This window comes from Sphaeramia orbicularis, chromosome 22, assembly GCF_902148855.1.
Source record: "Sphaeramia orbicularis chromosome 22, fSphaOr1.1, whole genome shotgun sequence".
Lineage (NCBI taxonomy): Eukaryota > Metazoa > Chordata > Actinopteri > Kurtiformes > Apogonidae > Sphaeramia > Sphaeramia orbicularis.
Window position 1 is genome coordinate 38,422,719 of NC_043978.1, and position 24,573 is coordinate 38,447,291.

The 24,573-nt window shown below is 43.8% G+C and overlaps 1 protein-coding gene and 1 long non-coding RNA gene across 2 annotated transcripts in view; both read right to left on the minus strand.

The window, feature by feature from the left end:
* The window catches only part of LOC115413494 (uncharacterized), a 73,052-nt gene extending 51,199 nt beyond the window's left edge, over window positions 1-21,853 (minus strand). Inside the window, exons 1-70 of the mRNA XM_030126368.1 lie at window positions 21,839-21,853; window positions 21,663-21,723; window positions 21,343-21,486; window positions 21,010-21,206; window positions 17,112-17,215; window positions 16,693-16,811; window positions 16,422-16,598; window positions 15,962-16,170; window positions 15,770-15,864; window positions 15,633-15,658; window positions 15,447-15,468; window positions 15,328-15,355; window positions 15,146-15,230; window positions 14,880-15,026; window positions 14,536-14,747; window positions 14,330-14,433; window positions 14,116-14,234; window positions 13,845-14,012; window positions 13,491-13,690; window positions 13,278-13,390; window positions 12,939-13,045; window positions 12,619-12,795; window positions 12,159-12,367; window positions 11,967-12,061; window positions 11,830-11,855; window positions 11,644-11,665; window positions 11,525-11,552; window positions 11,343-11,427; window positions 11,077-11,223; window positions 10,733-10,944; window positions 10,527-10,630; window positions 10,308-10,426; window positions 10,037-10,204; window positions 9,683-9,882; window positions 9,470-9,582; window positions 9,131-9,237; window positions 8,811-8,987; window positions 8,351-8,559; window positions 8,160-8,254; window positions 8,023-8,048; window positions 7,837-7,858; window positions 7,718-7,745; window positions 7,536-7,620; window positions 7,270-7,416; window positions 6,926-7,137; window positions 6,720-6,823; window positions 6,500-6,618; window positions 6,229-6,396; window positions 5,875-6,074; window positions 5,662-5,774; window positions 5,323-5,429; window positions 5,003-5,179; window positions 4,543-4,751; window positions 4,350-4,444; window positions 4,213-4,238; window positions 4,027-4,048; window positions 3,908-3,935; window positions 3,727-3,811; window positions 3,461-3,607; window positions 3,117-3,328; window positions 2,911-3,014; window positions 2,696-2,814; window positions 2,425-2,592; window positions 2,071-2,270; window positions 1,858-1,970; window positions 1,520-1,626; window positions 1,200-1,376; window positions 740-948; window positions 548-642; window positions 411-436 (exon numbers count right to left, since the gene is read on the minus strand). Of these exons, the coding sequence (XP_029982228.1) occupies window positions 411-436; window positions 548-642; window positions 740-948; window positions 1,200-1,376; window positions 1,520-1,626; window positions 1,858-1,970; window positions 2,071-2,270; window positions 2,425-2,592; window positions 2,696-2,814; window positions 2,911-3,014; window positions 3,117-3,328; window positions 3,461-3,607; window positions 3,727-3,811; window positions 3,908-3,935; window positions 4,027-4,048; window positions 4,213-4,238; window positions 4,350-4,444; window positions 4,543-4,751; window positions 5,003-5,179; window positions 5,323-5,429; window positions 5,662-5,774; window positions 5,875-6,074; window positions 6,229-6,396; window positions 6,500-6,618; window positions 6,720-6,823; window positions 6,926-7,137; window positions 7,270-7,416; window positions 7,536-7,620; window positions 7,718-7,745; window positions 7,837-7,858; window positions 8,023-8,048; window positions 8,160-8,254; window positions 8,351-8,559; window positions 8,811-8,987; window positions 9,131-9,237; window positions 9,470-9,582; window positions 9,683-9,882; window positions 10,037-10,204; window positions 10,308-10,426; window positions 10,527-10,630; window positions 10,733-10,944; window positions 11,077-11,223; window positions 11,343-11,427; window positions 11,525-11,552; window positions 11,644-11,665; window positions 11,830-11,855; window positions 11,967-12,061; window positions 12,159-12,367; window positions 12,619-12,795; window positions 12,939-13,045; window positions 13,278-13,390; window positions 13,491-13,690; window positions 13,845-14,012; window positions 14,116-14,234; window positions 14,330-14,433; window positions 14,536-14,747; window positions 14,880-15,026; window positions 15,146-15,230; window positions 15,328-15,355; window positions 15,447-15,468; window positions 15,633-15,658; window positions 15,770-15,864; window positions 15,962-16,170; window positions 16,422-16,598; window positions 16,693-16,811; window positions 17,112-17,215; window positions 21,010-21,095 (8,064 nt within the window). The 5' untranslated portion in view covers window positions 21,096-21,206; window positions 21,343-21,486; window positions 21,663-21,723; window positions 21,839-21,853. The remainder of the gene's footprint in view (window positions 1-410; window positions 437-547; window positions 643-739; window positions 949-1,199; window positions 1,377-1,519; window positions 1,627-1,857; window positions 1,971-2,070; window positions 2,271-2,424; window positions 2,593-2,695; window positions 2,815-2,910; window positions 3,015-3,116; window positions 3,329-3,460; window positions 3,608-3,726; window positions 3,812-3,907; window positions 3,936-4,026; window positions 4,049-4,212; window positions 4,239-4,349; window positions 4,445-4,542; window positions 4,752-5,002; window positions 5,180-5,322; window positions 5,430-5,661; window positions 5,775-5,874; window positions 6,075-6,228; window positions 6,397-6,499; window positions 6,619-6,719; window positions 6,824-6,925; window positions 7,138-7,269; window positions 7,417-7,535; window positions 7,621-7,717; window positions 7,746-7,836; window positions 7,859-8,022; window positions 8,049-8,159; window positions 8,255-8,350; window positions 8,560-8,810; window positions 8,988-9,130; window positions 9,238-9,469; window positions 9,583-9,682; window positions 9,883-10,036; window positions 10,205-10,307; window positions 10,427-10,526; window positions 10,631-10,732; window positions 10,945-11,076; window positions 11,224-11,342; window positions 11,428-11,524; window positions 11,553-11,643; window positions 11,666-11,829; window positions 11,856-11,966; window positions 12,062-12,158; window positions 12,368-12,618; window positions 12,796-12,938; window positions 13,046-13,277; window positions 13,391-13,490; window positions 13,691-13,844; window positions 14,013-14,115; window positions 14,235-14,329; window positions 14,434-14,535; window positions 14,748-14,879; window positions 15,027-15,145; window positions 15,231-15,327; window positions 15,356-15,446; window positions 15,469-15,632; window positions 15,659-15,769; window positions 15,865-15,961; window positions 16,171-16,421; window positions 16,599-16,692; window positions 16,812-17,111; window positions 17,216-21,009; window positions 21,207-21,342; window positions 21,487-21,662; window positions 21,724-21,838) is intronic.
* A 300-nt stretch (window positions 21,854-22,153) lies between these two features.
* Window positions 22,154-23,485, minus strand: LOC115413503 (uncharacterized). Its single transcript, XR_003934471.1, has 3 exons — window positions 23,437-23,485; window positions 23,174-23,318; window positions 22,154-22,169 (listed from the first exon to the last, which is right to left on the minus strand). It is a non-coding gene; the product is annotated as an uncharacterized LOC115413503 (long non-coding RNA).
* Window positions 23,486-24,573: the final 1,088 nt, after the last annotated feature.

Genomic DNA, 24,573 nt, shown 5'->3' on the forward strand with positions numbered 1-24,573 from the left:
AGCTGCGATCTGAGGCAAACACAACGAGACATGTTTAGAGCCGGCCTCCTATTGTGCTGCAAGTCCTGCTATCGCTGCCGCTACTCAAAACAGTGATTCACCTACCTATCACCCTCAGGACAGATGAGAGCCTCTGTGAAAAGACAATATTCGTACATGAAAACGTGTGCCTTCAGAACACATTGTTGATATCACATTTCAGACATCTCATGCTCTAAACTTACCATCCACTGCAGTGTCTTTACACTGAGAAAGAGCAAAGCATAAGTGTTAGTCTTGCGGCAAAGCCTGACAAACCTTAAGATACTTAAAGGAGGCACACTCAACTACTTTTATGTGCCAAAAGGGTTCCCCGTAAACTGCAATTGAAACTGTATATCCATGCAATACCCTCAAATGAATTCTCTTACCACAAATGAGTCCGGAATCGAGCAACCTATACCAGAGTAGGAGTGAAACAAAAGCACAACGTCAGTACAGCTATCGCGGCAGTAGTTGTAATCTACTTTTCTGAAAAAGTTTGTCAGCAGAGTGTCTTGCCACGCACGTGGGAAATTCTCCTCCAGTGACTGCACGCTTGCCCTCACGTCGGTCGTCTCAGACAGCGGCAGGGATTGCGCACTTTGCCGAAGACCGGTGACACTGACGGAGGAAAAGCGGTCATTTTTTGGTGACTTGTCTTGGTTTACGCCATTCAACACCCAAACTAGCTCTTTCCTTCAAAGATGTTTTTGCTTACATTTCTGTGTAGGATTCACAGCTGATATTTCTTGGAATCAGGGCCACGAAGCTGGGGCGGAAGCTGGCCAAAACAGGAACCAAGTAGACCTGGCACCACACGCCCCAGTCTTCAGGCTCAAAGCCTGCAAGTTCAGGAGCAAGCGCTGTCAAGGTCAAGTTCAAGATGGTGCCTCTTACTTCTGCGTTTTCGATGAAGGTGATATTTCTCTGAAAGGGAAAGGGTTCAGGATTTAGTCCGGGAGGGTATTTTGCCTTTCTCAGATCAATGCACAACATGAGGATGAGCTCGCTGATATTTCGTGCGATCGTTTCTATCACAGCTATAGCATTTTGAGTCACCTCTTGTCCCCTTGCTGACTTTTGCTGAAATTCGATTGAGCCCAGGAAATTTGTTGGGCGTGGCCTAATTGTCAGCCAGTTCCGTGATAAGTATGATAATCGTGGACTTAAGGATTCACCTGCTTGGCAGTGTCTGAGAAGGCCTGGAAAAACGCTCTGAGGTCGTCGGTATCATTAGACGCTGCCAGTTTTCCAAACACCGCCTTCACAATGGTTGGATCTTCCAAAGCGCCACTCTCCGGATCCAGGATCAACTCAGCCTGTTGGCTTGTTGTCAGGGCGTCCACAACCTCCACCTGTGTGACGGTGCAAAAAGAGCAGACACATGATCTGCTTCTTGCTTTTCACATACAAAGTCCGCCTCTATGTGCAGACTTTCCAGTTGCGAACATGGCGCTGTCGCTTTCAGGGCAGAGTGGCGGTGAAATGTGGTACTTACCCCGGAGATGTTGAAGAATTTAAGCTCAGAGTATGTTATGAACTCAGAGAATGGACCGGTGTTTTCTTCCACCCATTCAGCATCACTCAGAATCCCTTGCCTGCAAACTAAGGTGCATGAAACGATATTAGCATCCCTACAACTTTAGCAAGCCCATACACCTATATCTGTGTGCATCTATTTTGCATATATTCTGCATAACCTTCTTTTTGTGTTGCGCAAGCAACAAGTCAGGTGTGGGCGTTCTGCTCAGTGCAGTGTCGAGGCATTTTGTTACAATTTCAAGTCCTTGGGCGAGTCCACGGATGCTAAGGGCACAGTTACTGTGTCAGCCTTACCTGGTGTATTAATGACACTGGCGGAGTTCTTCAGGTAGCGCAGCAAAACATCTGCCATTTGTGGTCGTGTAGGTGAAGGTATGTCAGAGAAAACCATGGCCAATCCTTGCACACTGCCGGAGGGGGGGGATACAAACATTCTCAGCAAACAGCTACCGTAACATTGCTTACTGTACAGCAATCAAGTGGTTTTGCTGGAACCCTGCAACTCACACGACACGGTAGTTTGTGCAGTTTAGGTGTGCGGTTGTGTTCTCCAGCATCTCTGGCGTGAGACTTGAGAGGACAACAGTCAGTCTTAGGGTAAACCACTTAATCCAGTCGTCTCGCCGGAAGCCAGGGAATCTGCCTTGGAGGATGGTAAAGGCCCGTTCCATTGCACGGTCTTTTGCAGGACGTTGAAAACTGGGCACCTGTCAAAGGATGACAGCAGAAGATATGAACGACAGGCACGTTTCACACTGGTAATAAACAAGTCACAAACACACGTATTTACTTATGTAAATACTACGACTGATTGAAAGCCAGAGACAGACTCTCTTCAACGCGTGCTGAGGAGCAGCCTACCATTCCGTCAGCTGTCAGCTCTGAGAAGAATTTGTCCATGTTGTCTACAGCGTCGCCATCCTCAAGCCGGTCAAACACACGGTCAACCAGCCCTGTGTCATTCAAGGCCCCTGAGGTCAGCGTCAGCTGTGCCACCTGGGTAGGAGTCAGCTCTGACAAGGAATCCACCTACGCAAGGAAATCAGGATGAAATCAAACAGCCACAACCGCAAAAGTGCCGGTGCATGTTTCAAGCTGGGAGATGAATTCTACAATTGCAATTGTCACTTACGCCGGAGAAATTGGGATTTAGGGCTTGCAAATCCTGCAGGGTGGCAAAACCAGAGAAGCCGCCCAAGTTGGCCTCCAGCCACTCTCTACTGCTTGGGTAAAATGAGACGCAGCCAGGATCTGCAAAGAAAATGTGGCGGGGGGGGCATGGGCAGGGAGTTACCAATATATACTACTGCAACTACTGTCAAATCAAACATTAGCGCCTGCCTTTACCTGATGAATCGTTTCTGGAAAGGAATGGCTGGATGAAATAGGTGAAGACTGCCCTCTGTCCTTCTCTGTCCATGAGTGGCCTTTGCTGACTGAACACCTGGATGCTAAAATGGAAGAGTAGGTTTTAGACATCCGTTACAAAACCCTGGGCGTTTTTTTCTGCAGTCCTCTTATGAGCTGGAGCAGCATATACCAAATTTGCTTACCTTCTCCGGTAGGCAGAGCAGCTGAAATCCTTGGTGCTCAGGCAGAAGAGGAAGTTGGCGGATGGAGAGGCCAAAAACGGTAGAATCTTTCCCTGGAAGAATCTCCCGACAAAGGTCTCATTTTGCAGTTGCGTCTGGTTGAACTTGTCAATGCTCACTTCTCCAAGAGCCTCAAGAGCCTGTGACAGGGATGGCTTGCTGGTGTTGGTGGCCTAGGAACACAAAAGAAAAAAACAAACAAAAGCAAAACAAAAAAGAAAAGCAAAAAAGCAATCCTTTAGTTTAGCTTGATGCAAACTCTACTCAGAGGCACCAGTTTTCTGGAATGGTAATACAGCCTTTACCATGGCAGAGAATAGTTCAAGAGCCTGGTCGAGTACAGAAGAAGCTTTCTGGAATAAAAGCTTCCAGACCTCCACTGGGTATGTCGATGGGCTTTCTGTCGAGCATTCCAACAGTGCCGCCAGGTTGCTGGCTGTGAGATTTGAAGCCTTGGAAGAAAGGAGAAAACCAAAGAAAGAGAATGGCTCTCAGAGCTTACGGAAATGTCTTTCACTGTGGTCCTGCAACAATGGCCCAATCATTTATAGTTTAAATAAGGCAAGCTCACCGAGGAGCAGGCATGCTCCAGGATGGTAAAGTTGCACACGGCCCCAGATGACTGGCCGGTAGACAGGATTTGTTCCAGCTGCGATCTGAGGCAAACAACAACGAGACATGTTTAGAGCCGGCCTCCTATTGTGCTGCAAGTCCTGCTATCGCTGCCGCTACTCAAACAGTGATTCACCTACCTATCACCCTCAGGACAGATGAGAGCCTCTGTGAAAAGACAATATTCGTACATGAAAACGTGTGCCTTCAGAACACATTGTTGATATCACATTTCAGACATCTCATGCTCTAAACTTACCATCCACTGCAGTGTCTTTACACTGAGAAAGAGCAAAGCATAAGTGTTAGTCTTGCGGCAAAGCCTGACAAACCTTAAGATACTTAAAGGAGGCACACTCAACTACTTTTATGTGCCAAAAGGGTTCCCCGTAAACTGCAATTGAAACTGTATATCCATGCAATACCCTCAAATGAATTCTCTTACCACAAATGAGTCCGGAATCGAGCAACCTATACCAGAGTAGGAGTGAAACAAAAGCACAACGTCAGTACAGCTATCGCGGCAGTAGTTGTAATCTACTTTTCTGAAAAAGTTTGTCAGCAGAGTGTCTTGCCACGCACGTGGGAAATTCTCCTCCAGTGACTGCACGCTTGCCCTCACGTCGGTCGTCTCAGACAGCGGCAGGGATTGCGCACTTTGCCGAAGACCGGTGACACTGACGGAGGAAAAGCGGTCATTTTTTGGTGACTTGTCTTGGTTTACCGCCATTCAACACCCAAACTAGCTCTTTCCTTCAAAGATGTTTTTGCTTACATTTCTGTGTAGGATTCACAGCTGATATTTCTTGGAATCAGGGCCACGAAGCTGGGGCGGAAGCTGGCCAAAACAGGAACCAAGTAGACCTGGCACCACACGCCCCAGTCTTCAGGCTCAAAGCCTGCAAGTTCAGGAGCAAGCGCTGTCAAGGTCAAGTTCAAGATGGTGCCTCTTACTTCTGCGTTTTCGATGAAGGTGATATTTCTCTGAAAGGGAAAGGGTTCAGGATTTAGTCCGGGAGGGTATTTTGCCTTTCTCAGATCAATGCACAACATGAGGATGAGCTCGCTGATATTTCGTGCGATCGTTTCTATCACAGCTATAGCATTTTGAGTCACCTCTTGTCCCCTTGCTGACTTTTGCTGAAATTCGATTGAGCCCAGGAAATTTGTTGGGCGTGGCCTAATTGTCAGCCAGTTCCGTGATAAGTATGATAATCGTGGACTTAAGGATTCACCTGCTTGGCAGTGTCTGAGAAGGCCTGGAAAAACGCTCTGAGGTCGTCGGTATCATTAGACGCTGCCAGTTTTCCAAACACCGCCTTCACAATGGTTGGATCTTCCAAAGCGCCACTCTCCGGATCCAGGATCAACTCAGCCTGTTGGCTTGTTGTCAGGGCGTCCACAACCTCCACCTGTGTGACGGTGCAAAAAGAGCAGACACATGATCTGCTTCTTGCTTTTCACATACAAAGTCCGCCTCTATGTGCAGACTTTCCAGTTGCGAACATGGCGCTGTCGCTTTCAGGGCAGAGTGGCGGTGAAATGTGGTACTTACCCCGGAGATGTTGAAGAATTTAAGCTCAGAGTATGTTATGAACTCAGAGAATGGACCGGTGTTTTCTTCCACCCATTCAGCATCACTCAGAATCCCTTGCCTGCAAACTAAGGTGCATGAAACGATATTAGCATCCCTACAACTTTGCAAGCCCATACACCTATATCTGTGTGCATCTATTTTTGCATATATTCTGCATAACCTTCTTTTTGTGTTGCGCAAGCAACAAGTCAGGTGTGGGCGTTCTGCTCAGTGCAGTGTCGAGGCATTTTGTTACAATTTCAAGTCCTTGGGCGAGTCCACGGATGCTAAGGGCACAGTTTACTGTGTCAGCCTTACCTGGTGTATTAATGACACTGGCGGAGTTCTTCAGGTAGCGCAGCAAAACATCTGCCATTTGTGGTCGTGTAGGTGAAGGTATGTCAGAGAAAACCATGGCCAATCCTTGCACACTGCCGGAGGGGGGGGATACAAACATTCTCAGCAAACAGCTACCGTAACATTGCTTACTGTACAGCAATCAAGTGGTTTTGCTGGAACCCTGCAACTCACACGACACGGTAGTTTGTGCAGTTTAGGTGTGCGGTTGTGTTCTCCAGCATCTCTGGCGTGAGACTTGAGAGGACAACAGTCAGTCTTAGGGTAAACCACTTAATCCAGTCGTCTCGCCGGAAGCCAGGGAATCTGCCTTGGAGGATGGTAAAGGCCCGTTCCATTGCACGGTCTTTTGCAGGACGTTGAAAACTGGGCACCTGTCAAAGGATGACAGCAGAAGATATGAACGACAGGCACGTTTCACACTGGTAATAAACAAGTCACAAACACACGTATTTACTTATGTAAATACTACGACTGATTGAAAGCCAGAGACAGACTCTCTTCAACGCGTGCTGAGGAGCAGCCTACCATTCCGTCAGCTGTCAGCTCTGAGAAGAATTTGTCCATGTTGTCTACAGCGTCGCCATCCTCAAGCCGGTCAAACACACGGTCAACCAGCCCTGTGTCATTCAAGGCCCCTGAGGTCAGCGTCAGCTGTGCCACCTGGGTAGGAGTCAGCTCTGACAAGGAATCCACCTACGCAAGGAAATCAGGATGAAATCAAACAGCCACAACCGCAAAAGTGCCGGTGCATGTTTCAAGCTGGGAGATGAATTCTACAATTGCAATTGTCACTTACGCCGGAGAAATTGGGATTTAGGGCTTGCAAATCCTGCAGGGTGGCAAAACCAGAGAAGCCGCCCAAGTTGGCCTCCAGCCACTCTCTACTGCTTGGGTAAAATGAGACGCAGCCAGGATCTGCAAAGAAAATGTGGCGGGGGGGCATGGGCATGGGCAGGGAGTTACCAATATATACTACTGCAACTACTGTCAAATCAAACATTAGCGCCTGCCTTTACCTGATGAATCGTTTCTGGAAAGGAATGGCTGGATGAAATAGGTGAAGACTGCCCTCTGTCCTTCTCTGTCCATGAGTGGCCTTTGCTGACTGAACACCTGGATGCTAAAATGGAAGAGTAGGTTTTAGACATCCGTTACAAAACCCTGGGCGTTTTTTTCTGCAGTCCTCTTATGAGCTGGAGCAGCATATACCAAATTTGCTTACCTTCTCCGGTAGGCAGAGCAGCTGAAATCCTTGGTGCTCAGGCAGAAGAGGAAGTTGGCGGATGGAGAGGCCAAAAACGGTAGAATCTTTCCCTGGAAGAATCTCCCGACAAAGGTCTCATTTTGCAGTTGCGTCTGGTTGAACTTGTCAATGCTCACTTCTCCAAGAGCCTCAAGAGCCTGTGACAGGGATGGCTTGCTGGTGTTGGTGGCCTAGGAACACAAAAGAAAAAAACAAACAAAAGCAAAACAAAAAAGAAAAGCAAAAAAGCAATCCTTTAGTTTAGCTTGATGCAAACTCTACTCAGAGGCACCAGTTTTCTGGAATGGTAATACAGCCTTTACCATGGCAGAGAATAGTTCAAGAGCCTGGTCGAGTACAGAAGAAGCTTTCTGGAATAAAAGCTTCCAGACCTCCACTGGGTATGTCGATGGGCTTTCTGTCGAGCATTCCAACAGTGCCGCCAGGTTGCTGGCTGTGAGATTTGAAGCCTTGGAAGAAAGGAGAAAACCAAAGAAAGAGAATGGCTCTCAGAGCTTACGGAAATGTCTTTCACTGTGGTCCTGCAACAATGGCCCAATCATTTATAGTTTAAATAAGGCAAGCTCACCGAGGAGCAGGCATGCTCCAGGATGGTAAAGTTGCACACGGCCCCAGATGACTGGCCGGTAGACAGGATTTGTTCCAGCTGCGATCTGAGGCAAACAACAACGAGACATGTTTAGAGCCGGCCTCCTATTGTGCTGCAAGTCCTGCTATCGCTGCCGCTACTCAAAACAGTGATTCACCTACCTATCACCCTCAGGACAGATGAGAGCCTCTGTGAAAAGACAATATTCGTACATGAAAACGTGTGCCTTCAGAACACATTGTTGATATCACATTTCAGACATCTCATGCTCTAAACTTACCATCCACTGCAGTGTCTTTACACTGAGAAAGAGCAAAGCATAAGTGTTAGTCTTGCGGCAAAGCCTGACAAACCTTAAGATACTTAAAGGAGGCACACTCAACTACTTTTATGTGCCAAAAGGGTTCCCCGTAAACTGCAATTGAAACTGTATATCCATGCAATACCCTCAAATGAATTCTCTTACCACAAATGAGTCCGGAATCGAGCAACCTATACCAGAGTAGGAGTGAAACAAAAGCACAACGTCAGTACAGCTATCGCGGCAGTAGTTGTAATCTACTTTTCTGAAAAAGTTTGTCAGCAGAGTGTCTTGCCACGCACGTGGGAAATTCTCCTCCAGTGACTGCACGCTTGCCCTCACGTCGGTCGTCTCAGACAGCGGCAGGGATTGCGCACTTTGCCGAAGACCGGTGACACTGACGGAGGAAAAGCGGTCATTTTTTGGTGACTTGTCTTGGTTTACGCCATTCAACACCCAAACTAGCTCTTTCCTTCAAAGATGTTTTGCTTACATTTCTGTGTAGGATTCACAGCTGATATTTCTTGGAATCAGGGCCACGAAGCTGGGGCGGAAGCTGGCCAAAACAGGAACCAAGTAGACCTGGCACCACACGCCACAGTCTTCAGGCTCAAAGCCTGCAAGTTCAGGAGCAAGCGCTGTCAAGGTCAAGTTCAAGATGGTGCCTCTTACTTCTGCGTTTTCGATGAAGGTGATATTTCTCTGAAAGGGAAAGGGTTCAGGATTTAGTCCGGGAGGGTATTTTGCCTTTCTCAGATCAATGCACAACATGAGGATGAGCTCGCTGATATTTCGTGCGATCGTTTCTATCACAGCTATAGCATTTTGAGTCACCTCTTGTCCCCTTGCTGACTTTTGCTGAAATTCGATTGAGCCCAGGAAATTTGTTGGGCGTGGCCTAATTGTCAGCCAGTTCCGTGATAAGTATGATAATCGTGGACTTAAGGATTCACCTGCTTGGCAGTGTCTGAGAAGGCCTGGAAAAACGCTCTGAGGTCGTCGGTATCATTAGACGCTGCCAGTTTTCCAAACACCGCCTTCACAATGGTTGGATCTTCCAAAGCGCCACTCTCCGGATCCAGGATCAACTCAGCCTGTTGGCTTGTTGTCAGGGCGTCCACAACCTCCACCTGTGTGACGGTGCAAAAAGAGCAGACACATGATCTGCTTCTTGCTTTTCACATACAAAGTCCGCCTCTATGTGCAGACTTTCCAGTTGCGAACATGGCGCTGTCGCTTTCAGGGCAGAGTGGCGGTGAAATGTGGTACTTACCCCGGAGATGTTGAAGAATTTAAGCTCAGAGTATGTTATGAACTCAGAGAATGGACCGGTGTTTTCTTCCACCCATTCAGCATCAGTCAGAATCCCTTGCCTGCAAACTAAGGTGCATGAAACGATATTAGCATCCCTACAACTTTGCAAGCCCATACACCTATATCTGTGTGCATCTATTTTTGCATCTATTCTGCATAACCTTCTTTTTGTGTTGCGCAAGCAACAAGTCAGGTGTGGGCGTTCTGCTCAGTGCAGTGTCGAGGCATTTTGTTACAATTTCAAGTCCTTGGGCGAGTCCACCGATGCTAAGGGCACAGTTTACTGTGTCAGCCTTACCTGGTGTATTAATGACACTGGCGGAGTTCTTCAGGTAGCGCAGCAAAACATCTGCCATTTGTGGTCGTGTAGGTGAAGGTATGTCAGAGAAAACCATGGCCAATCCTTGCACACTGCCGGAGGGGGGGGATACAAACATTCTCAGCAAACAGCTACCGTAACATTGCTTACTGTACAGCAATCAAGTGGTTTTGCTGGAACCCTGCAACTCACACGACACGGTAGTTTGTGCAGTTTAGGTGTGCGGTTGTGTTCTCCAGCATCTCTGGCGTGAGACTTGAGAGGACAACAGTCAGTCTTAGGGTAAACCACTTAATCCAGTCGTCTCGCCGGAAGCCAGGGAATCTGCCTTGGAGGATGGTAAAGGCCCGTTCCATTGCACGGTCTTTTGCAGGACGTTGAAAACTGGGCACCTGTCAAAGGATGACAGCAGAAGATATGAACGACAGGCACGTTTCACACTGGTAATAAACAAGTCACAAACACACGTATTTACTTATGTAAATACTACGACTGATTGAAAGCCAGAGACAGACTCTCTTCAACGCGTGCTGAGGAGCAGCCTACCATTCCGTCAGCTGTCAGCTCTGAGAAGAATTTGTCCATGTTGTCTACAGCGTCGCCATCCTCAAGCCGGTCAAACACACGGTCAACCAGCCCTGTGTCATTCAAGGCCCCTGAGGTCAGCGTCAGCTGTGCCACCTGGGTAGGAGTCAGCTCTGACAAGGAATCCACCTACGCAAGGAAATCAGGATGAAATCAAACAGCCACAACCGCAAAAGTGCCGGTGCATGTTTCAAGCTGGGAGATGAATTCTACAATTGCAATTGTCACTTACGCCGGAGAAATTGGGATTTAGGGCTTGCAAATCCTGCAGGGTGGCAAAACCAGAGAAGCCGCCCAAGTTGGCCTCCAGCCACTCTCTACTGCTTGGGTAAAATGAGACGCAGCCAGGATCTGCAAAGAAAATGTGGCGGGGGGCATGGGCATGGGCAGGGAGTTACCAATATATACTACTGCAACTACTGTCAAATCAAACATTAGCGCCTGCCTTTACCTGATGAATCGTTTCTGGAAAGGAATGGCTGGATGAAATAGGTGAAGACTGCCCTCTGTCCTTCTCTGTCCATGAGTGGCCTTTGCTGACTGAACACCTGGATGCTAAAATGGAAGAGTAGGTTTTAGACATCTGTTACAAAACCCTGGGCGTTTTTTTCTGCAGTCCTCTTATGAGCTGGAGCAGCATATACCAAATTTGCTTACCTTCTCCGGTAGGCAGAGCAGCTGAAATCCTTGGTGCTCAGGCAGAAGAGGAAGTTGGCGGATGGAGAGGCCAAAAACGGTAGAATCTTTCCCTGGAAGAATCTCCCGACAAAGGTCTCATTTTGCAGTTGCGTCTGGTTGAACTTGTCAATGCTCACTTCTCCAAGAGCCTCAAGAGCCTGTGACAGGGATGGCTTGCTGGTGTTGGTGGCCTAGGAACACAAAAGAAAAAAACAAACAAAAGCAAAACAAAAAAGAAAAGCAAAAAAGCAATCCTTTAGTTTAGCTTGATGCAAACTCTACTCAGAGGCACCAGTTTTCTGGAATGGTAATACAGCCTTTACCATGGCAGAGAATAGTTCAAGAGCCTGGTCGAGTACAGAAGAAGCTTTCTGGAATAAAAGCTTCCAGACCTCCACTGGGTATGTCGATGGGCTTTCTGTCGAGCATTCCAACAGTGCCGCCAGGTTGCTGGCTGTGAGATTTGAAGCCTTGGAAGAAAGGAGAAAACCAAAGAAAGAGAATGGCTCTCAGAGCTTACGGAAATGTCTTTCACTGTGGTCCTGCAACAATGGCCCAATCATTTATAGTTTAAATAAGGCAAGCTCACCGAGGAGCAGGCATGCTCCAGGATGGTAAAGTTGCACACGGCCCCAGATGACTGGCCGGTAGACAGGATTTGTTCCAGCTGCGATCTGAGGCAAACAACAACGAGACATGTTTAGAGCCGGCCTCCTATTGTGCTGCAAGTCCTGCTATCGCTGCCGCTACTCAAAACAGTGATTCACCTACCTATCACCCTCAGGACAGATGAGAGCCTCTGTGAAAAGACAATATTCGTACATGAAAACGTGTGCCTTCAGAACACATTGTTGATATCACATTTCAGACATCTCATGCTCTAAACTTACCATCCACTGCAGTGTCTTTACACTGAGAAAGAGCAAAGCATAAGTGTTAGTCTTGCGGCAAAGCCTGACAAACCTTAAGATACTTAAAGGAGGCACACTCAACTACTTTTATGTGCCAAAAGGGTTCCCCGTAAACTGCAATTGAAACTGTATATCCATGCAATACCCTCAAATGAATTCTCTTACCACAAATGAGTCCGGAATCGAGCAACCTATACCAGAGTAGGAGTGAAACAAAAGCACAACGTCAGTACAGCTATCGCGGCAGTAGTTGTAATCTACTTTTCTGAAAAAGTTTGTCAGCAGAGTGTCTTGCCACGCACGTGGGAAATTCTCCTCCAGTGACTGCACGCTTGCCCTCACGTCGGTCGTCTCAGACAGCGGCAGGGATTGCGCACTTTGCCGAAGACCGGTGACACTGACGGAGGAAAAGCGGTCATTTTTTGGTGACTTGTCTTGGTTTACGCCATTCAACACCCAAACTAGCTCTTTCCTTCAAAGATGTTTTTGCTTACATTTCTGTGTAGGATTCACAGCTGATATTTCTTGGAATCAGGGCCACGAAGCTGGGGCGGAAGCTGGCCAAAACAGGAACCAAGTAGACCTGGCACCACACGCCCCAGTCTTCAGGCTCAAAGCCTGCAAGTTCAGGAGCAAGCGCTGTCAAGGTCAAGTTCAAGATGGTGCCTCTTACTTCTGCGTTTTCGATGAAGGTGATATTTCTCTGAAAGGGAAAGGGTTCAGGATTTAGTCCGGGAGGGTATTTTGCCTTTCTCAGATCAATGCACAACATGAGGATGAGCTCGCTGATATTTCGTGCGATCGTTTCTATCACAGCTATAGCATTTTGAGTCACCTCTTGTCCCCTTGCTGACTTTTGCTAAAATTCGATTGAGCCCAGGAAATTGGTTGGGCGTGGCCTAATTGTCAGCCAGTTCCGTGACAAGTATGATAATCGTGGACTTAAGGATTCACCTGCTTGGCAGTGTCTGAGAAGGCCTGGAAAAACGCTCTGAGGTCGTCGGTATCATTAGACGCTGCCAGTTTTCCAAACACCGCCTTCACAATGGTTGGATCTTCCAAAGCGCCACTCTCCGGATCCAGGATCAACTCAGCCTGTTGGCTTGTTGTCAGGGCGTCCACAACCTCCACCTGTGTGACGGTGCAAAAAGAGCAGACACATGATCTGCTTCTTGCTTTTCACATACAAAGTCCGCCTCTATGTGCAGACTTTCCAGTTGCGAACATGGCGCTGTCGCTTTCAGGGCAGAGTGGCGGTGAAATGTGGTACTTACCCCGGAGATGTTGAAGAATTTAAGCTCAGAGTATGTTATGAACTCAGAGAATGGACCGGTGTTTTCTTCCACCCATTCAGCATCACTCAGAATCCCTTGCCTGCAAACTAAGGTGCATGAAATGATATTAGCGTCCCTACAACTTAGCAAGCCCATACACCTATATCTGTGTGCATCTATTCGTGCATATATTCTGCATAACCTTCTTTTTGTGTTGCGCAAGCAACAAGTCAGGTGTGGGCGTTCTGCTCAGTGCAGTGTCGAGGCATTTTGTTACAATTTCAAGTCCTTGGGCGAGTCCACGGATGCTAAGGGCACAGTTTACTGTGTCAGCCTTACCTGGTGTATTAATGACACTGGCGGAGTTCTTCAGGTAGCGCAGCAAAACATCTGCCATTTGTGGTCGTGTAGGTGAAGGTATGTCAGAGAAAACCATGGCCAATCCTTGCACACTGCCGGAGGGGGGGGATACAAACATTCTCAGCAAACAGCTACCGTAACATTGCTTACTGTACAGCAATCAAGTGGTTTTGCTGGAACCCTGCAACTCACACGACACGGTAGTTTGTGCAGTTTAGGTGTGCGGTTGTGTTCTCCAGCATCTCTGGCGTGAGACTTGAGAGGACAACAGTCAGTCTTAGGGTAAACCACTTAATCCAGTCGTCTCGCCGGAAGCCAGGGAATCTGCCTTGGAGGATGGTAAAGGCCCGTTCCATTGCACGGTCTTTTGCAGGACGTTGAAAACTGGGCACCTGTCAAAGGATGACAGCAGAAGATATGAACGACAGGCACGTTTCACACTGGTAATAAACAAGTCACAAACACACGTATTTACTTATGTAAATACTACGACTGATTGAAAGCCAGAGACAGACTCTCTTCAACGCGTGCTGAGGAGCAGCCTACCATTCCGTCAGCTGTCAGCTCTGAGAAGAATTTGTCCATGTTGTCTACAGCGTCGCCATCCTCAAGCCGGTCAAACACACGGTCAACCAGCCCTGTGTCATTCAAGGCCCCTGAGGTCAGCGTCAGCTGTGCTACCTGGGTAGGAGTCAGCTCTGACAAGGAATCCACCTACGCAAGGAAATCAGGATGAAATCAAACAGCCACAACCGCAAAAGTGCCGGTGCATGTTTCAAGCTGGGAGATGAATTCTACAATTGCAATTGTCACTTACGCCGGAGAAATTGGGATTTAGGGCTTGCAAATCCTGCAGGGTGGCAAAACCAGAGAAGCCGCCCAAGTTGGCCTCCAGCCACTCTCTACTGCTTGGGTAAAATGAGACGCAGCCAGGATCTGCAAAGAAAATGTGGCGGGGGGGCATGGGCAGGGAGTTACCAATATATACTACTGCAACTACTGTCAAATCAAACATTAGCGCCTGCCTTTACCTGATGAATCGTTTCTGGAAAGGAATGGCTGGATGAAATAGGTGAAGACTGCCCTCTGTCCTTCTCTGTCCATGAGTGGCCTTTGCTGACTGAACACCTGGATGCTAAAATGGAAGAGTAGGTTTTAGACATCCGTTACAAAACCCTGGGCGTTTTTTTCTGCAGTCCTCTTATGAGCTGGAGCAGCATATACCAAATTTGCTTACCTTCTCCGGTAGGCAGAGCAGCTGAAATCCTTGGTGCTCAGGCAGAAGAGGAAGTTGGCGGATGGAGAGGCCAAAAACGGTAGAATCTTTCCCTGGAAGAATCTCCCGACAAAGGTCTCATTTTGCAGTTGCGTCTGGTTGAACTTGTCAATGCTCACTTCTCCAAGAGCCTCAAGAGCCTGTGACAGGGATGGCTTGCTGGTGTTGGTGGCCTAGGAACACAAAAGAAAAAAACAAACAAAAGCAAAACAAAAAAGAAAAGCAAAAAAACAATCCTTTAGTTTAGCTTGATGCAAACTCTACTCAGAGGCACCAGTTTTCTGGAATGGTAATACAGCCTTTACCATGGCAGAGAATAGTTCAAGAGCCTGGTCGAGTACAGAAGAAGCTTTCTGGAATAAAAGCTTCCAGACCTCCACTGGGTATGTCGATGGGCTTTCTGTCGAGCATTCCAACAGTGCCGCCAGGTTGCTGGCTGTGAGATTTGAAGCCTTGGAAGAAAGGAGAAAACCAAAGAAAGAGAATGGCTCTCAGAGCTTACGGAAATGTCTTTCACTGTGGTCCTGCAACAATGGCCCAATCATTTATAGTTTAAATAAGGCAAGCTCACCGAGGAGCAGGCATGCTCCAGGATGGTAAAGTTGCACACGGCCCCAGATGACTGGCCGGTAGACAGGATTTGTTCCAGCTGCGATCTGAGGCAAACAACAACGAGACATGTTAAGAGCCGGCCTCCTATTGTGCTGCAAGTCCTGCTATCGCTGCCGCTACTCAAAACAGTGATTCACCTACCTATCACCCTCAGGACAGATGAGAGCCTCTGTGAAAAGACAATATTCGTACATGAAAACGTGTGCCTTCAGAACACATTGTTGATATCACATTTCAGACATCTCATGCTCTAAACTTACCATCCACTGCAGTGTCTTTACACTGAGAAAGAGCAAAGCATAAGTGTTAGTCTTGCGGCAAAGCCTGACAAACCTTAAGATACTTAAAGGAGGCACACTCAACTACTTTTATGTGCCAAAAGGGTTCCCCGTAAACTGCAATTGAAACTGTATATCCATGCAATACCCTCAAATGAATTCTCTTACCACAAATGAGTCCGGAATCGAGCAACCTATACCAGAGTAGGAGTGAAACAAAAGCACAACGTCAGTACAGCTATCGCGGCAGTAGTTGTAATCTACTTTTCTGAAAAAGTTTGTCAGCAGAGTGTCTTGCCACGCACGTGGGAAATTCTCCTCCAGTGACTGCACGCTTGCCCTCACGTCGGTCGTCTCAGACAGCGGCAGGGATTGCGCACTTTGCCGAAGACCGGTGACACTGACGGAGGAAAAGCGGTCATTTTTTGGTGACTTGTCTTGGTTTATGCCATTCAACACCCAAACTAGCTCTTTCCTTCAAAGATGTTTTTGCTTACATTTCTGTGTAGGATTCACAGCTGATATTTCTTGGAATCAGGGCCACGAAGCTGGGGCGGAAGCTGGCCAAAACAGGAACCAAGTAGACCTGGCACCACACGCCCCAGTCTTCAGGCTCAAAGCCTGCAAGTTCAGGAGCAAGCGCTGTCAAGGTCAAGTTCAAGATGGTGCCTCTTACTTCTGCGTTTTCGATGAAGGTGATATTTCTCTGAAAGGGAAAGGGTTCAGGATTTAGTCCGGGAGGGTATTTTGCCTTTCTCAGATCAATGCACAACATGAGGATGAGCTCGCTGATATTTCGTGCGATCGTTTCTATCACAGCTATAGCATTTTGAGTCACCTCTTGTCCCCTTGCTGACTTTTGCTGAAATTTGATTGAGCCCAGGAAATTTGTTGGGCGTGGCCTAATTGTCAGCCAGTTCCGTGATAAGTATGATAATCGTGGACTTAAGGATTCACCTGCTTGGCAGTGTCTGAGAAGGCCTGGAAAAACGCTCTGAGGTCGTCGGTATCATTAGACGCTGCCAGTTTTCCAAACACCGCCTTCACAATGGTTGGATCTTCCAAAGCGCCACTCTCCGGATCCAGGATCAACTCAGCCTGTTGGCTTGTTGTCAGGGCGTCCACAACCTCACTCTGCAGCACAAATATTTTTTTATTTCCACTGTGTTGTGTATTTTCAGTTTTTTCCAGTCTTTACTGAGATTTTTTGATCATATATTTTACTTACTCCATTGAAATTTTTGTTTAGTGTCTTCAGATCCTCAAGACTGGCAAAGATTGAAAATTGTCCAAGGTTTTTCTCTAGCCATTCTTTAGTTCCTTTTACATTCTCAATGCATCCAGGTTCTGGAAATCATTTTACTTCCAATGAGATTCATCCTTTTTTTATGTTAATATAGTTTTCAACAAAATCTCAATATGTTAGGAAAAAATGGTCCCAACTGTTATAAATGTATGTTATGCACATTATTTTATGTGACATACCCATTGATTTTTTTCCAGATTAAAATATTTTTTAGTATGAGAGAATAACAGGCAGTCCGATGCATTTTCATTCATAAAGCATTTTACACATATATTCATATATTAATTCAATACCTGGTAAAGTCAAATCAAAAAGAAAAATAAAATTTCTCATTTACTTACCTGGCAAATTTGTCCGTGCAAGGTAGACCCGAATGAAGTTTGTGTAGGTTAATATTCTTCCCATTTTTGTCAAATTCTCCATTGTATGACTCATAGCCTTGATCCTATAACATGGAGTCACATCATTCTTTCAGAATCAATAGCTCAAATGACTTAATGAATCAACACATGAAAATGTGATTTTATTTGGTTTTTAATTCACAATTTAATTGACAGTTGGTTTGGTTCACCAGTATAAGTTTAAGTATAAGTCTTGTCCATTTATTTCTCTTTACCATCTTTCACATTCACAGTGGTCAGTTTCTTAGTGATTCATTTGTATAAGGCTTTTCCATTGTTTTGCTTTAACTATTTTAACCCATAAAGACCCAAACATCTGCTGTCGACCATCGCCATCTACTGATGTAAAATGTTAATCCACTTATCCTATCAATACTTGTAAACAATTAGTTTAAAATGCAGTTTGTCATTTTTTCATAGTCATCATATAGGCCTATGACCCAAAAATCTAAAACCTAAATAATAAAACAAAATAGTGTATTTCAAATTATATCTTCAATAATAATACAAGACATGAGAGTAATTATTGTTTAATTATTAAGAACTATTATAGAAATGAAAACTTGCATATTAATTCACGTTATACAAACATGTTAACATGAAACATGAAAATACTGAACATGCAACACTTCAACAAAAACATCCAATATTTACATTTTCCCTCATTCACAAGTTTTTAATGAACAATAGCATATTTACTTTTTCCCCTTTAGTCGTTTCCATTTTTTGCTCAGAATAGACTGAGTCAGAGTTGACTGACTGAGATGCTTGACTTAGTACACATTTATCCAGGTGGAGGAAGAAGTAGTTCCCACCAATTGTATCATTTGGACAAGATCCCAATAGTTTAGCTACTTTCCACTGTGTTCCTGATAAACATTACCTCAAATGACCGAAGTATTGAAAGTATCGAAAATTTGATTTGTGAATTCAATTCTAGAGTGTAAAGATTAAGGGGTGCAACGGTACAAATCCTAATGCCCCTCACAGTTCGGTATGAGCATATACCACGGTAAGGCTCATTTGTCATTTGAAAATGACATTTCTGGACAGCTCACTTTTATATCGGAGCTTTGCAAGATGACTGACTTACAGAATTCCACAGTCATTGGTTGGAGCCGGAGGCGGCGCTGTGGTATGCCCTTTCATATACGGTCATTATGTTCTAGATCTCATCTACGCATGCGCATTGCATATCTGTCAGAATAATTCAGAATGGCAGCTAGTATGAAGCGGAAGAAACGAACAGGCAGGAATATATTCATGCGCATCTCTGCTCCTTTACTTTATTTTAAATTGCCTGATTATTTGCACTGTATTGTATTTGAATGTATTTTTTTGTTCTTGCCCTACATATGCAAATGATTTTTGTACTTTATTTTATTTATGTTCATTTGTATTACTATGTTATTGTCCTCATTGAGAGTTTGTAATTTTTCACAAGTTAAATAAAAAAAAAAAGTTTTTTGCAACGTCAAAAAAATAAATAAATAAATAAAGCTGCAAGTAGCATTGCACGGGACCTCGCACAGTGCATCCCGCCTCCCATGCATTCCGCCTCCCATGTGTTCCACCTCTCGTGACTGTCAACACCTCTGCTCCACTCACACCTCTCCGTCCCAACACCAGCCCCTACCCTTTGGCGTCCATCCTCCTTTCATCCCTACAGAACACCTGCGCCCCTCTGCTGAAACCACCATCACCTTTTAATGAGGCTTTTATTTTTAAAAGCCTACTGTGTGTGTATGTATATGTGTGTGTGACAGACAGAATCCGTTTGAGTGACTTGAAATTGTACAAATATATCAACAATATCTCAAAAATTTTTGCACAGGAGAGTTGGGGTGAGTTTTCTGAATGTATGGATATATAACATACAGTTTTTTGAGAAGGGTTTACTCTATCTTTCAGTGCTATTTAGAAGCCAATATGACAAACGGCCTCAGACTAGTTTTAATTTGAGGGTTTTACTTTGAAAGGCAATTTGCCAACTTCCTGTTGGAGATAGCTCTTTGACATCTACCCAAACATCCGTAGTGCTCAATGTAACGAACATTTTGGCATTGGTTTCATGTCTCTCAGACATTCCTGCTGGCCGCTATGGCGGTTTCCATGTTTTTTGACATAGATGGCGCTAGAGAGCACCTATGGGGTTAATGTTTACATTTTATCACATTTTTTGCCAGACCAGACATGCATGCCAAATTTGGTGAGTTTTTGAGCATGTTTAGGGATTCAAAATCCAGTTCAAAGTGGCAGCGGAAAAATAATTTTAAAAAAATGAATGAAAAACAATAGGGGCCTTGCCTTCTGGCAAGACAGCCAGAAGAGAGCAAGTCCACTCACACAGTGAGTGGACTTGCTCTCCTGGCTCGGTCCCTAAAAAAGGAATATTTTCATACGAACAGTAGCGATAAGTGCACATTCATTGTATTCTTTCACATTATAACTTTTTCACATATATTCTACAGAAAAGGTAAGGTCATTTCTGGCTTACTCTGAGTACATTTTAGTGAACATAAAGTAAATGACCTGTTTCACCAATCCCGTGCTGCAGAGTTACAGATCCTGATTGAATCGGGAGAGCCCAGGGAATTCCCTGACTGACAACTGCCCTGCCCCCGACTTGCACTGAATGCTTATATAACAGGTTGTATGGTTGCTTGCTTCAAAATATTTCAATTAATAAAAGTTAAAATGTGAAAGAACACAATGAATATGCACTTATTGCTACTGTTCGCATGAATACATTCCTGCTGGTTCGTTTCTTCTGCTTTGTATGAGCCGCCATTCTGACATATTCTGACAGATATGCAGTGCACATGCGTAGATGAGACAGATTCTGACAGATTACAATGCGCATGCGTAGATGAGATCTGGAACATAACGATCGTATATGAAAGGGCCAACCACTGAGGCGGCACCTGGCTATAGCATTATGTGTGGAGATGGACACAGTGAGCCCCTGCCCCAGTGGCATGGTGGACCCCAGTCCGAGGCGGAAGAAGCGGTGTGAGCCGGGTGCAGCGAGCCAGGTCCGAGCTGGACGCGGCACGAGCCGTGAGACATAAGCGTTGGACCCCGGCTCGAGTCGTACGCAGAGCACAGACCTTCTACTTCCAACTACTCTTCTCACTATTATCATTAGTATCCACATTAGTAAAACCTCCTCTGTTGTAACCATGTTTGTTATTATTGACTTTCTTCTTCTCAAAAAACTTTACTCCTCTTCTTGGTATTCGGCCAGTCTGGAAATTAAGAGTGACGCCCTCTGGTGGATTGATTGAGAAACACTCATTCCAACGTACAGGACACAGGAAAGTATGAAGGCAGTGGCGCATGACAATGTTAGAAACGGACTAACCTATTTACATACGTAGAGGAACACAAATTAGCCTTAAGGCTCTCCATCAGCTCCCAGTTATGTTTCGGTGCTTCAGCCAGCCTCTGCATCCGAACCGTGAACCGTGACTCAAGAACCGCAATTTGTACCAGACTGAATAACCTGTACCGTTACATCCCTAGTAAAGATCTGGTATCAGAGATGTTGCAATTTCAGTATTGATCCGCACATCACTAGCGGTTAGGGTTAGGTTTAGCGGTTACAGATATGTCAACCGGAGATCTTGATATACATTGACATCATTGACGTGATCAAATGAATAACACACAAAAGGGTGAAAATGCATATGTATAGCACGCCAAATGCCATAAGAACTGGCGTGACATACAACGCGATTTCATGAGATCAGTCTGGTGTATGTGTGTGCCCGTGTGAAGTGTTGGATTTCACAGTTTAATTTGTATTATTAAAACTGAATAAAATCATTTTACTTACAAGACTTGGAAAGAACCACAGCTGAAGTTCTGAGTGCTCAACTCGGTCAGAAAGTTTTCATTGACATGGGGCAAAAGAGGAGCCATCTTTATCGTGAACCACTGTCTGACGAATGTGGCATCACTTTGATTTCCCAAACTGAGGCTGTCCAGTGTTCCAAATGCATCCAGAACACTGACTCCAGACTGATTGGTGTCCTGTTATAAAAACAAAGTTGTCAACAATTTTCTCATGATTATTATTAACATTATAATTTAATACATTTTAAATTGTTTTCCACAGGTGATTAACAGTGTGTGTGTGTGTGTGTGTGTGTGTACTTTTTAGACTTACCAAATCCAAGAAAACTTTCAAAGTGGACTCCACAATCAACCTGAGGTTTTCTTCCACCTCCCTGTACTTGTCTGTAGGTAAACTCGCATTGGTCCGTCTTTTACACAATACTTGCCCTGCCAGAGTATCAACAGCTGCAGATATCTAGGAAGAGCATGGGTACATGGATTTGTAGAGCACAGAAAAATGTCAACACGCCTTGCATAGATTAATTCTGGCAATTGAACACTAGGGGGCGTCCTTTATCAGCACTGCTTTGTGGTGACTTTGAAACATTAAGCCCATCAGTGTGTTTGCACAATGATTTCCACAGGTCTTACTCTGTGAGTGGCATTCTGTAGATTTACATCAGGACAGGTTTCTTGGGTACCATTTCTCAGACTGAAATGATTTAAAGAAAAACAACAACACAGGAACCAATATTAACTCTCGAACATTTTAAGTAAATAATTATACTGTATTTAATGAACCAGTGACATAAGAGTTTAATACTGACCCATTTTGAGTTGGCCCTTCAAATATTTAAAAAAAAAAAAAAAAAAAAAAAAGATTTCATAAAAGGTAACAATGGTCATTATTCATCATTTTTGTTCATTTCACAAAAAATACATTTAACATTTCTGTGTTGTATAAACCTTAACCAACAATGTTTTAAAAGTGAAATTTATCTCTTTACCTGCAGTTGTATTTCCCTGAAATAAAAATTAGGACACATAGTTATTATTTTCAAAATATAGGAAATGATGTGTAATACGGTGTGGTAATGTGTAGTATAACTATAAAAGCAAGTAGACTTACATTTGCTGTGATCGGTGTTATTATAAATACTAGAGGAATACAAACATAAAATATATATGTATAAAAATATTTTCATGTTTATCATACACTATATGGACAAAAGTATTGGGACACGTTGAATTCAGGTGTTTCTTTTCTAACAGGGGTCTGGGCTACAGAACAGTAATGACAAAATGTGATAATATAGTTTTAAATATCATTGCATTGCATTGATTAGTTTGGTTTAAATTATCTTTGTTTCCAAAATGCCTCAGAGATGGTTTTAACGTAATTTCTCTCAACATTGATTTTGTTTTTGTTTTTTTAAATCCATGAATAGTATTTTATTTATTTATTTATTTTTAAATTTTAAGTGCTCTGACTGTAAATAATAATTTTCCACCACAAGTAACCTTTTTTTCAGTAATTACTATGATTTTAAATGTTCTACTTCTAAATCTCGAAAACATTTTTCATTCTCTGACTGTAAATAATAATTTTCTACCACAGCTAAGCATCTACTTCCTTCACATCTGACTGAGGAAGAAAAATCTCTCATTAAACATTCGGGAACTATTGATGTTTATATCTCAAATCAAAGTTAACAGGACATCTTACGAACTGTAGCCATGATATGTCAAAAAATTTTACAAACATCAATATTCCCTTAAAGTTTAACTTACTCAAAAAAAAAAAAAAATCAGTCACAGATGAAAAAATAATAATAATATAATATATTTATAATATAAATAATAATAAACACAGTCAATATTGAAAGAAGTTAAATAAAAACCATATCTGAGGCATTTTGGAAGGAAGGATAACAATTGAGACTAAACTAACCAATACAATTCAGTGGTATCAAAAAAATATTTAAAAAAAATATGAAACTATCAGAACTATTTTGTAGCCCCAATCCCTGTTAGAAAAGAAACACCTGAATTCAACATGTCTGAATATTTTTCCATACTTTATCCATATAGTGTATGTATCAATGACATGGATTCTGAATTTTGAAAAAAAAAAAAAAAAAAAAAAAAAAAGGTTTACTTACCAATGCAGACTGCATAGAGCATTAGAACTTGTTCTGAAGTTCTGGGGGCACCCATTGTGAGCCAGGTGCTGTGCTCACCTTTTTGTCAAATTGTTCACCTAATTATTTCAGATTGTTTAGTAGATCATTTGCCAGAAGAAATAAACTGGGGAAACAAAGAATTTGCATCAAAATATGAGATTACAATGCTTATTAAAAAACAAAATACCATAGAATTTAAAAAGAAAAAGTTTCAAACAGAGTGAATGACAGGCTCAGTTCACCTTTCTGTTAATGATCCCGAAGCAGAGAAAAGTGAAGACTGCAAGGAAATAGACAGGTGTACATATTAAGGAGTGAACGAATCAAAGCAGGTATGATGAGCAGGCAGTATTAGGGTGTAACGTGAACACTCACAGTGTTCAGAATGTTCCAATGGGAGGGGAAGGCATAGCACTTCAGTTTGGTATGACATAACAGCATCATAAAGCAAATACTGTCCTTTTTATTTGGATGATTCATGATTCTGTTTTATGATGATAACAATAACAACTAGAAGCACTCGGAGAGCGCAGACCTCCGCCAAGGCTGATCAGTCGATCCCCCCCCCCCGACCACCAGCAAAATTTAATTATTTCTTCCTTATCCCATTTCCAACAAACCCTGAAAATTTCATCCAAATCTGTCCATAACTTTTTGAGTTATGTTGCACACTAACGGACAGACAAACAAACAAACAGACAAACAAACAAACAAACCCTGGCAAAAACATAACCTCCTTGGCGGAGGTAATAATAACTTGATGTATTATAATTCAGTTTTTGTAAATAGACATTGCTGTTGTGCTTAAGGCTTGGAGAAAGACCTTTGGTATCCATGTTTTTATTATTTATTATTTATTTTTGGTTTATTCTTAGTAACAATTGGGCGCTGGTGTTAGGGTTTGCAATCAAGGAATTTAGAGGCTGAAAGGAACACATAGCTATGACAGAAGGATTTACCCACAAGGCACAGGTGACAAGTATCAAAAAATCTGTCTTTTACAAGAGTAAGTAGAAGTTAAATTATGAAAATACAGTCGTTGATTTACTCACATAATCCTAATGCTATATTTACATATTACTGCAGACTGTGCTGTTCTGTGAAAAATGTCATATTGTTTGTTTTTGAACAGGAAAAACTACTTGTCCAGGTGTTTAGGTGTATGTCAGATCTGACATTTTTCATTCACATAATTTTCTAAAAGATGTGGCCAATATCAGACTCCAGTGTGGACTGGTCACATGCACAAAAACAGTGGCATTAGTAATGTTAAGTAAAAGTTGGCTAGTAACTTCACAATATTTGTACCATATTGCATCAGATAAATGTTGAGCTTTCCAAAACTTATTTTTGAATAACCACCAGGAATGTACTTTGTT